The sequence below is a fragment of the Dromiciops gliroides genome, chromosome 2 (genome assembly GCF_019393635.1).
Source record: "Dromiciops gliroides isolate mDroGli1 chromosome 2, mDroGli1.pri, whole genome shotgun sequence".
NCBI classification, from domain to species: Eukaryota; Metazoa; Chordata; class Mammalia; order Microbiotheria; family Microbiotheriidae; genus Dromiciops; species Dromiciops gliroides.
This window is the reverse complement of record NC_057862.1, coordinates 356,161,168-356,173,019: the sequence shown is the minus strand read 5'-3', so window position 1 is coordinate 356,173,019 and position 11,852 is coordinate 356,161,168. Positions and strand designations below refer to the sequence as shown.

At 44.1% G+C, this 11,852-nt stretch overlaps 1 protein-coding gene across 2 annotated transcripts; it reads right to left on the bottom strand.

Annotated features, from left to right (window-relative positions):
• Window positions 1–707: 707 nt before the first annotated feature.
• Window positions 708–11,492, bottom strand: HNRNPAB (heterogeneous nuclear ribonucleoprotein A/B). 2 transcript variants are annotated; one of them, XM_043986941.1, is made up of 8 exons: window positions 11,332–11,492; window positions 10,848–11,198; window positions 9,067–9,235; window positions 7,222–7,380; window positions 5,860–5,991; window positions 3,270–3,423; window positions 985–1,137; window positions 708–901 (listed from the first exon to the last, which is right to left on the bottom strand). In XM_043986941.1, exons 2-8 carry the CDS (start codon window positions 11,165–11,167, stop codon window positions 828–830), a joined length of 1,161 nt encoding a protein of 386 aa, XP_043842876.1. In that variant the 5' UTR covers window positions 11,168–11,198; window positions 11,332–11,492; the 3' UTR covers window positions 708–827. The 2 variants fall into 2 exon arrangements, with proteins under 2 accessions (XP_043842876.1, XP_043842877.1); XM_043986942.1 differs by lacking the exon at window positions 985–1,137.
• Between the last annotated feature and the right edge of the window lie 360 nt (window positions 11,493–11,852).

The following is an 11,852-nucleotide window of genomic DNA, read 5'->3' as shown; positions in this document are numbered from 1 at the left end:
AAAAAAAAAAAAAAAAGAAAAAATCAAAACATGTCAAACATTTATTTATTCAAAGTTTTGTACCTTTTATCCCACATTGACTTTTGCCCCAAGGACAGTTGGCTACATACTGGGAGACTATCCTACTCCCTGAAATAGACTTCCCCAAGTGCCCCCAGGATGAGCAGGCTAGGTAGGGTGTGGTCAGATGTCAGGGAGATCTGTCTATATTCTTTCAATAGCTGGAAAATTAAGAAATGGCACAACTAGCTGGTTTGGGGTGTGTTTTTTGTTAATTTTTTATTTCAAAAGCTAGGATAGCTTCAATATCCATGTCATGGTAATCAGGACACATGTAAAATACCTTACAATACATTAGATTCCCAAAAGGTACCAAAAAGTACAGTAAAATTAACACTTCCATTGTCGGAAATGTATGACACAAACAATATAAAATAAAAAGGTGAAAAAAAGGAGGCATTTTTCATCTGTACAACCAGAGCATTGCAGAGGCCATGCTCAAGCCAAGAGGCTGAGCTGGGCTTTAAGCAGACCCTCAAAATCATTGCTGTTTAACCTATTAATAAATTCATTCATTAATATCTTGCTTAAGACTGGCATTTACACACCACACACTGTCTAAGACAACTAGAGATCTGTAAATATTCAACATGAAAGACATTTTCCAAGGGGGAATTTTAAATAAGATGCACATTGAACAGGCCATAGAAAGTTTGCAAAGTTAAATTTGGTACATAATTTTAATGTCCACCTAGAGCATTTCCGTATAAAACGTGTGCAGTCCCTCTGAACACTGAGCATGCCGCTGCATACCGCACAGGACTGCCTCAATATGGCTTATAGTTATTCTGATGACCACCACCACGCCTTGGAGTCTTTCCATAATTTGTACTGCCCTGACCTACAAAGAAAACATTACAGATTGATTAAAGAAGCCCGGCACAGGACACTTGCTTGCTCTACCCCACACTGGTCTTTACTTACTATAGTCGTAGCCTGGTCCATAGCCGTAATAGCCATAAGGGGAGTAGTCGTAGCCGCCGTAACCGCCATAGCCTTGCTGATAGCCATAGCCCTGGTTGCCATATCCCTGATTCCAATAGTTGCCATAACCTTGATTCCAATTTTGACTTTGAGCTGCAGAGGAAGCAAGGCCCAGGGTTCTGTTTAGCCCATGTAAAGAGGGAAGCTAAAAAGGGACCAAGGCATACCAACCTGCCTGCAGCACCATGCCTCTGACCAAGTTTGCCCAAGACAGAGGGGTTCCTGCAACCTCTCCATACAGGCTCTTTTAACCCAAAACTGCACTTAGGCACTGAGTACCAGTATCACACTGATCCTGATTAAGGATCAGAACACCGTACAGAAGATAGGTAGGAGGTATATGTACCCAAGACTGTCCAAATGGGTAATTAATCCTAAACCTCAGTAAAGCGGATACTGTCCCCAGCACAGAAGAATTAATTAGCCATTTAGGATGTCTTAAGACATCAGATCCTACTAAAGTGTGAAGAGTCATACGGTCAAACACTGGCATAAGTTTGAGTCCCAGCTCTGCCATTAATTCAGTATGACACCTTGCACAAGCCCCTTCCCCTCATCTGTGAAACAAGGAGGGTTAAACCAGATAGAATGCCAGGTCCAGCTCTAGCAGGCTCAAAACCTAAAAGGGATGAAGAAGAAAGCTAGAATGTCTACCTCAAGAATCTGACCTATCAGTGCAATCTCTCCAACACAGACCACAACCCTCTCTACTTGGTCTTCAAGAGTTGCTGTGACCAAAAATTTCACTCATCCCAAAGGCCAACCTAGGCGATGAATCTCTCCATTCTTAGCTGTGCTGGTCCTCAGACAAACATACAGTACACATGGCTGGCTCCGGAACTGAAGCCTTTTATAGCTTAGTCAAACCTGCCAGTTCAAACTTTTCTGGCACCACCTCAAAGAACCCAGATTCACCCCTAACACCATGAGGTATTAGGGGACATTAAATGGAAGGGTGTTTACAGGGATGGGAATAAACCTACAAACCAGGACTCAAGACTACCAGAAACATAAGAGATGATGTAGCTAAACTCCCTCATTAAAGAGGAAGCAGGTTCCAAAAGAGGGAAAGGGACTTGCCCATGGTCAAAAATTCAAAACTATCTTGATTTTCCCCTATTCCTTACATTTAAAAAAAATGTTCTAGTTTTCACCTGCACCACAGTATACTTAAGAGGTTAGGAAGGAGAGGACAAACCTAACCCAGTCAGGAAGCTAGAGAGTAAATAAAGTAGTAATAATGATGTTTCAAAGTCAAAATCAAGGAAAGCAGGTGACACTGGCTACTTAGCATAGGCCCAAGTTTAATAAAATGTACCATAGGAAGCCAGTTTAAGAGAACCAAGAGGCTGAGTGTCCATTTAATAATGACCTTCAATTAAAAGAGGATGCTGACCAGTTGTCTTTAATGGAGCCGTAAAGCAAACAAGAACTATAGCTTGTAATTTAAGCATGGTAGGTACTGGGCAGGAAACACTTCAAGGCAAAAAAGTCCCACTTCCTCTATGAAAGATGGACAGGAGTCAGATAAGTGGAGAAGCCATTTCAGGCAAGGGGGAAGAGCCTGAGCATCAATGAGAAAAGTAGGAAAAGCCATGAGGCACAAACAGAACCTCTATCCTAGCTATGCCTGTGTGACCTTGGGCAAATCACTTTCTTCTCTTCTTTGGACCTGTCTACTCTGCTATCATGGGGGACAAGACTGAATAATCTTTAAGATTCTTTTTCCAGTTATCCCTTCAGTGCCTTGTCCATGGTAGATGCTTCCCACAAATGGTAAATCACCTTAAATTTAGAAGGGGAGTTGCAGCATAAGGACCCCTTTTCTAGTTTTTGTTTTTTGTTTTGTTTTTGAGCAAACTTCCGCTATTCCTCTCTTCCTTCTTACCCCACACCTTCGACAAATGAATTTCACTATGTCTCCAGTATGATGGCCCCATCACCAGACTGGACACATAGTTGACATGCCATCGTTCTCCCACCACCACCACACCAAAAGCCTCATGGTTCTTTATCTTGCATGAAATGGGGCAAAAATCCAGAACTTGAGGTGTCACCAGGAACTTTAAAAAAAAAAAAGCCTCATGCCAAAAACTGAAAACCAGAGGCAGGGAGGGCCATCATCTTACTCCAGGATTCTGCCACGGCCTCAGCTACAACTCTAATGGAATTCCAGAGAAAGCTGCCTTGCTAGGAAGTCTGAGTGACATCCATGTCTCACTCACCTCCCCCTCCACTGCCTCCGCTGCCACCACTCCCACTGCCTCCTCCGCCACCGCCTGATCCTCGATTTCCTCGGCTCCGGCCTCCTCGGCTGCCCCCAGAGCTGTACTGCTGCTGCTGGTACACTTCTTTAGGCTGGGCCACCTTGATCTCACACTGAAAGGAAAAAGGAAAACACCCATCAAGCTCTGAAATAGTGAACATTTGCACTTTTTCTCCAGGAGGCAACTAAAAAAATGACCCTATCAAATGAGTTTTTTCTAATGAACTCAAGTAGTCTGTGGGACTGTTGATAGTCCCACAGATATGGCCAGAACAATTAGAAGGCCTTTATGATTCTCCCCAAATGAGGGCACATTGCAAGGTCACACTACCTCAGTTTAGCAAACCTCCAAATCACCTGCCTAGAAAACAAGACTTCTTTTCCATGGGGCAGCAGTTGTGTTGTTTCTCTCATCTGTACAAAAAAGGATTAGGTCTCCAAGAGAAGGGCCAATTCATTGGCAGTGGACTGTAGTGATTAACTGGGGAAGGTTTCCCTAGAGGGAGGTTTTTTGACAGTAGTGCTAAGGCACATTCCAGAGATTTTCAGATTGAGCCAGGGGACTAAGGAGCCCAAGGGATTCCTCATCTACAAAGCTCAGCTAGACTTACATGTTAACACATCTGGTCTTAATACTGCAAGGCTGCCAAGCACCTTCTGTAGAGCTCAGGGCTGACATAAACCTTGATATATAGCAAAATCCCACTGGGCCATACATACCTGCCTAGCAAAGCGTTCATAGCAACATTTTTTTGTGATAACAAAAAGCTGGAAACAAAGTGGTTATCCACTGATTAAAGGATGGCTGAATAAACTAGTATGTAAATGCAACAGAATCACTCTACCTTAAGAAATGAGAAATTCAATGAAAAACATGGAACAGTGTGAAATGAAAGAGCAAAATAAGGTGGAATCAAGAGAATACATGCAATGACCAATGACATCAATGGAAAGAACACATTCAGATTAAATAGCTTCAGAGGACTAATGTAAGATACCTCCTCTTCTCCTAACCTTGATATGGGAAAAGATGTAAAAATTATATACAGCCAAAAAATAAATAAAGGAAAAAAAGAAAATTATAGTCAGAAGCCATGATCTCTGATGATTCTCAAGGCATGACATTCTAATTAGGGATCCAGGATCTGAAATCCAACATGTCTTCCAAAATAAGATAGATGTGGGCCATCAAGAAGTAGCTATCTGCCTCTCTACTGGACACAGAACTCCAAACCCAAAGGACTCACCTAATTCAGGTTAAAGAACATTTGTTATTCAGCTCAACTTTGCCATCACTCACTCTGGGACCTGAATGAGTAACCTTACCCATACTCAGGCCCAAGTTTCTAATATGTAAAATGAGGGGCCCAGATTAGCTCAAAAGATCTCCCTCTGCCCCAAAACTAGGATGGGAGCTATTTCCCTTTTCCTTCAAATTCAACAGTATCCTGATGCAGACAGAGGCTCCTCCTTGCTGAGATTCTTAACAAGCCTTGGGAAATGGGATAAAATGTTTGAAGTCTCTCAATATACTATTTGGGAACCCCAGTCTGAATGATTTCCAAGGTTTCTTCCTGCTCTAAAATTCTGTTAACTGATAACCATTTAACCGTACGAAATGCCACACCCCTAGTCCAGATCCTCACCTACATCTTCAGGATTGCCTCAAACATTTTCTCTACTGTACACCTCAGGCAATCGAACATTAAAAATACTCATTCAGGGGCAGCTAGGTGGCGCAGTGGATAGAGCACCGGCCCTGGATTCAGGAGTACTTGAGTTCAAATGCGGCCTCAGACACTTAACACTTACTAGCTGTGTGACCCTGGGCAAGTCACAACCCCAATTGCCCCGCAAAAAAAAAAAAAAATACTCATTCAAGGCTTCCTGGGACCATCCTACCCAGCTACCCTACCTCCCAGGGCCTTGTGTCCTGGCTTTCCTATCACCCCCTCAAGGCATCATACTTAATTCCTGCCTCTAGGCTCTTGCTCAGATGATGCAGACATATGGAATGCCTTCTTTTCTAAGTAATACTAATTCAAGCTCACCTTTGCAAATCACCCCTTAGCCCATGATATGCTTTTCCCTTTTCTTTCTTTTTTTGGGGTATGGGGGAGGGGAGAAGGGGAGGTTTGATAACCATTTTGTTTTAACACTTGAAACAAAACCATCTATCTTATCTCCCCCAAAAGACTTTAAGCTGCTTGAGAAGTGATGAGAAGATAAGTGCTTTAGAGACTAACTTCTCACCTTAGACACATCACCTAGCACAAACCAAGGTACACGTATGTGAGAGGTGATCAGTAAATACCAGAAGGTGAAGTTCAGTTCATATTTTCAACCTTCTGCTGTTCCTTAGATTTTGAAAGCCTTAACTGTCAAGTGGGGAATTTATCCAGTATAGTCAATCAATGGAAGTGACAGAATACCAGAGCCCATTAAGTACTAAGGCAAACATTAATGACTAGATTGAGGCAAATCTAGAACAGTAGCAGTTCCCTAGGAGAAAAGAAATAATCTTCTAGTTATAAATCCGGATTTCTTACTTTACTTCCACCGACATTATGAAATTTCTTTTCTAAAATCTTCTTAACAGGGTCTTCTTCTTTAAAGGTGATGAACACAAATCCTCTTCTTTTGTTTGTCTTTGGATCCATTGGAAGTTCAATAGATTCAATCTGGAAACATGGTACAAAAGAACTCAAAATAAATTCCTTAGATGTAAAGTCTGATCCTGACACTTAGCAAGTTACTTAAATTTGAGGTCTTATGTACAAAAATATGCATAACAAAATCTAGAAATGGTTCTATAATACAACTTTGGTTTTATAAAGAAAAACAATGTGTTTTAGATGAGTTTATTTGATTTCATTTTGTTCAATATGTTTATCATGGACTTGGGTAAAAGCTGATCTAGAAAGTTCATCAAATATAACTATGATCCAGAGAGGGAAAATATATTGAGGACGAAATGAGGACTTGATTGAATATGGGTAATATGCAGTTGATTTTTAAGTAAACAATTTGACTAGACAATAGTACATGTGAAAGAATACTTTTTGTTAATAAAAACTACAATTAGGGTGTTAGACCTATTGTCCTCTTCTCTGCCTCAGCCAATACCTGAGATTATTACATTCTGCTCAGGACACATTTTAGGAATGACATCTTTTTGGTTTGTTTTGTTTTGTTTTGTAGGGCAATGAGGGTTAAGTGAGTTGCCCAGAGTCACACAGCTGGTGTCAAGTGTCTGAGGGATAAGTGTGTTACAGGGGTAGAAAAAGAATAAAGTTGTCTTCAAAAGAGACTGAAAGGCTGTCATATCAAAGAGGATTCATATTTATTCTTAGTTATTAAGTAAAACAATTGGTGGAAATTGCAGAGGCAGATTTCAGCACACAGTTTTATAGTTGGCAAAAGCCCTTTAACTCACAATTGTATTGAATAGCCCCATTTTGTAGATGAGGAAAAATTGGTCACTGAGAGGCTAAGTCAATTACTCAGTCACATAACTAGTTATGTATCAGAGACAACACTCAAACCCAGATTGCATAGCTCCAAGTCTAGAGAGCTTACCATTATTTAAACTCTGATGCTTCCAAACAATTAAAAGTTCTCCAGGGGTAGCTAGGTGGCGCAGTGGATAAAGGACTGGCCCTGGATTCAGAAGGACCTGAGTTCAAATCCAGCCTCAGACACTTGACACTAGCTGTTGTGATCCAGGGCAAGTCACTTAACCCTCACTATACCACAATCAAATAATAAAAAAGTTCTCCAAAAGTATAATGGGCTGCCTTATTATATGTAATCAATTTCCCATCACTAAAGTTTAGACTTCTGACTGAAATTAATAGTCCCTTTCCCCCTACCTGGATATTTGAATGTAGTTATTCTGTTAAAATACACACCTCTCCAAAGTCTCCAAAGTATTCCCGGATTTTATCTTCTGTAGCTTCTGGATTAAGTCCTCCAACAAAGATCTTCTTCACAGGATCTTTCTTCATGGCCATAGCCTTTTTGGGATCAATTACCCGTCCATCCAATCTGTGTTCTTTCTGATCCAAAACCTGAAAGTATGGAGAAGAAAATTCAAGTTCTTAGAAGGTCCATATCTACTTCTCACAGAAGTTTCTGGCCCAGCCCCACAAAGAATCATCTACCTTACATAATCAAGTATAAGGTGAACAGGCTAGAAGTATGAGGAAATCCAAGAGAAACCTTCTATCACCTTAAGCTCCCAACTTCTCCCAACAGATTTTGATTTTTCTTTTCATATCTAAAAATACCTTCTATCTCAGAGGATAAGGTGGCCAGCCTCCTAGCCCAAGCTAACTCCATCTGTGTGCCCTTGATCCTTTCCCCTCTAGTATTAATATTAAGATTCTTAAGTTTCCATGATCTCTCTCTGTGAGCCCCTCCCCAACTTGCTTCGACTTTCCTACCATTCTCTAAACATAGTAACTGCTTACTACTTCCTGAAGTATTTCCTCCCACCTCAAATCTTATCATCTAAAGACTTTACTGACACTGCTTACTCTCTAAGGTCAAATTCTCTTCTCAGCCTTCCTACTGTAGTTTTTTTTGAAAACCACAACACTTGAACATCCCCTTCTCTCCTCAGAGACACCCTTCATCTACTCCCATGGGTTTTAATTATTACCTCTACACAGAATGTAAGCTCCTCGAAGGGCAAGATTTAAATTCACTGCTCCTAGCCTACTGCCTGGCATATAGTGCTTAAATAAATTCTTATTTAATGGAACTGAATCATCAGGTGCCCAGAAAGTGTTTTTCCTGATGGTCACAAATGAACTTAAAGAACATACATCTTTGTACATGCTGTATTTCCAAGTAGCAGGTAAGCTAGCTAATTTGGGACAGGAACTATTTTATCTTTGTATTTTGCTCAATACCCGCCCCCCGCCCCCCACACAGTGGTCTGTACATAGTAGGTATCTAATGTGTGCTAAGTCCAAGCAAGTGGTCATTCCACACCCCCCCAGCCAATTTTCCTCATATGGAATAGGGGAAAAGGGGGAACAATGGTCTTTAAATCCCCTCCCAGCTGTCATTTTTGTTTCTATAATTGGGTTTTATCCTCTAAGCAATGTAAAAGTGTTAACCCCTTATATTCTAACATTCGAGGTCTTCTACAACCTGACCCCCACACTACCTCCTTTCTAGCCTTATTTAAGCAACATTTTTCTCAATAAAGGGTCTTCATTTTAATCACTCTCACCACTTCAAAATAGATTTTCGTTGTTACTTTCTCTTCTCAGTCTTCTATTTGTTCAACTACAAACTTTAGGATAACCTTCTTAGGGCACAAACCTATATTCTGGCCCACAAATAGTCTACAATCTAACAGGATGCATAGATAAGATAGAAATCAGGACAAAAGTGCTTAAGAAACAACAAGACCTATCCCATAAGAGTTACTTTGAGTTATCTCTTCCAATATTCAACTGTTCAACAAATAATGCTCATTCAGGTACTTGTATTCTGTGTGAACCTCCCTCCCCTTCAACTCCTACTATGTTTAATGTCTTTTGGGTTCTTAATCTCATCCTCTTTTTTATATGTGTAAATGTTGTCCCCAGCTGAATGGTGATCTCAAGGGCAGGGGACCATGTCTGATGCTTCTTTGTATCCCTCAAAGCAGCAGTTAGTGAGACTAACAAATAGGTGTTTGATGTTTCAAGAAACGAGTTGTTTATATAATTGCATATATTTATATGATATAAATTTCTTACCTTATCAACACTTGCAGATTCTTTAAAGAGGATAAACCCAAAACCTCTTGATCTTCCAGTGTTAGGATCCATCTTTATCGTGCAATCAACCACCTCACCAAACTTGGTGAAATAGTCTTTTAAGTCCTTTTTGCTTGTGTCCCAACTCAGGCCACCTACAAACATTTTCCTGAAATTGCATGAGGGAGAAGGAAGTATTAGAATAGTCCATCTTACCCAAAGATAGGAAAATGAGATAAAAGCTCTAAGTTCAATTTGGAGAGGTCTAAGATATTGAGTAACAATCCAAAACAGAAATGGCTTATGTAGTAGATAACTGATCCAAAGAAAATAACTACCCCATCCCATGGAAAAGAAACCAAGCGAATTCTCTACTACTGAAATTTTACTAATTTCAACTTCCAACTCCATTAAACCTTCAGAACTACCAGAGAGCAGCAAAAAGTTAAAAAAAAAAAAACAAATAATAAAACCAACCCCTCTTTTCCCTCTTCTTTAAAAACCATCTCCAGGAGTTGAATAGAGATTAAAATAACCAAAAAGTAAAGAAGAGCCAAAGTAGGAAGGGAAAAGTAAACTGCCTCTAAATTAGTAAGAGTAAGAATTCAGAGCTTACTACTTGTAATCACACCCAGAAAAGGAAAGATTGTAAAAGCAACAATTACCAAAGCCATCGATTTTCTGATAACTTGGTATTAGATCCCCATTCCAGATAACCTCTACGGTTAAAAAAAAAAAGGCAAAGCCCACAAAAACTCTTCCCTTACATCACTGAAAAACTCAAAAGTGCTTATTCCAGCAGATTCTTTCAGTGAAAAGCAGTACTAGACACTGAAATTGTGTAAAATACACCCAAGGTCAGTCAGAAGGAGCTAAGTCATTTTCTTCTGTTTTATTCAATTTAACGAACATTTATAAACGAACTACAAGGCCTTGGGTTATCAGCCATCCACATTTGTAGTCCTAATAAGGCAAAGATACAGCTTTAACAAAGAGGGATTTCATAGGGGACAAATTAATTAAAAAAAAAACAAAACAAAAACCAAGACCACACCTAGCACACATAGAAGCACTTAATACTTTTTCTTTCACTCATTCTTAAGTGCACCTTCCATACTAAGTCAAGCACCACGCAGTGCAGGCCAGACAACTAAGTCTTCCTTCCCATTCTCAGCCGGTCAAAAGAGGAAATCCTCACAAAGAGACCTCGGGGCACCTCCAGTATTCATCTGAGGCATGAGTGAGGCATCTCAGTAACCAAAGCAGTCTCAGCCAAACAAATTTAGGAGGCGAGCAAAGTTAAAGTTTTTCTAACTGAAGGCAGTGACTGCAGGCTCCCGCCAAGACCTTAAGTGCCAAGGACCAGCTCGTAAGGCTGGAGCCATAGCCACCGCAGCAGCCCCACCACGATGGGGGGCTTCGGCCTCCAGGCCCAGAGGAACGTCAGAGGCGGGCGGGCGACAAGGCCGGGCAGGAAGAGAGAGGGGCCTTTTCCTTTGGCACAAATTAGATCTCCCGCCCCTCCCCCCAACCACATGGCGCCAACAAAAGGCAGCCCCAGAACAAAGGAGGAGCCGCCGCCGCCGAGGGGCCGGCTCGGCCCGCGCATTGTCCGCCCCGCCCGCGCACCCACGCCTCCCCCCAGCCGGGCCCGGGGCCGCGAGGGCCCCCCCCCCCGAGCGGGTGGGGGAGGGGAGCGGGTGAGGTGGGGGAGGGGTGAGCCGAGCGGAGAGGAGGGGGAGTGGGGGGGGTACGAGCGGAGCCACCGCGTCCGTCCTTACCCTGCATCCTCCTCGTTCTTGCTGGCGTTGATCTGGTCTCCTTCGGCCCCGTTCTGGCTCCCGGCTGGGGCGGCAGGAGGCGCCGCCACTGGGGCCGCCGCCCCGGACCCGCTCCCGCTCCCGGTCGCAGTCCCGGTCCCGGTCCCAGTCCCAGTCCCGGTCCCGGTTCCGGTCCCGGTCCCGGTCGCGGTCGGGGTCGCGGTCGCGGTTCCAGTCTCGCTCACGGCCTCGCTCGGAGGCTCCCCATCGGGGGCGGCTTCATGGCCGTTCTCAGTAGCGGCCGTTTCCATCAGCTGCTGCTCTTCGGCCGCTTCAGACATGGTGGCCCCGGCAGCGGCGGCGGGGAAAGGCCTGCAAGGAGGAAGCAGGACAATGAGCTCGGTCAGGCCCCGCTACAAGGGACGCGGGCCCGGGCGCGGCGGTGATGGCGCCCCGCTCCCCCTCCCCCCAGCACGGCCCGGCCGGATCCCCGCCCGCGACTCACCTCGCCGCCCAGTGACGTTACGGGCCTCGGGCCGGCCCGGGGAAAGCGGCCTCGGGCTCCGCCGCGGCGCAGACGCCGGCCCCTCGCTCCGAACCCCGGCAGGCGGCGGCGCAGAGCTCCCGCTCCTCCCACCCTCCTCCACCCGGCCCCTGTGCTGTTCGGCCGCCTGACAATGCCAACTCGTGGCGCCCTTTATAATACCGGAGCCCCGGGCCACATCGCAACAAGACGCCCGTTCACTGGTTCTCAGCCCCTGCCATTCATCCACTTCCCGTCCTCTCATTGGTTGAGCTTGCGCAGCGCGGTCTCGGCCCAGGGCTGGGCTTTGTCCCTCACCTTAGACGCACGCCCGTGGCTTAGGCCGCGAACGCCAGAAGGGCGGGCGGCCTCCTTGTGGGCTCACCCTATCTTGCCGTTCCGGATTGGGGGTCGGCGGCGGAACGGTCTTTTAGCCTAGGAGCTGCAGGAAGTCTGCGGGTGCCGGCTCAGGTGTTCTGCTTAAGAGGGAGCACCTAGAGCAG

Bases quoted from the DNA above. Each gene is read 5' to 3' on its own strand.
- HNRNPAB (XM_043986941.1), bottom strand. From the start codon at position 11,167: ATGTCTGAAGCGGCCGAAGAGCAGCAGCTGATGGAAACGGCCGCTACT. The intron at 5,992-7,221 runs GTGTGTATTTTA...CCATGTTTCCAG, and splicing joins ACTTTGGAGACTTTGGAGAG to ATTGAATCTATTGAACTTCC. The intron at 1,138-3,269 runs GTGAGTGAGACA...CTTCCTCTGCAG, and splicing joins CGGAGGCAGTGGAGGGGGAG to CTCAAAGTCAAAATTGGAAT.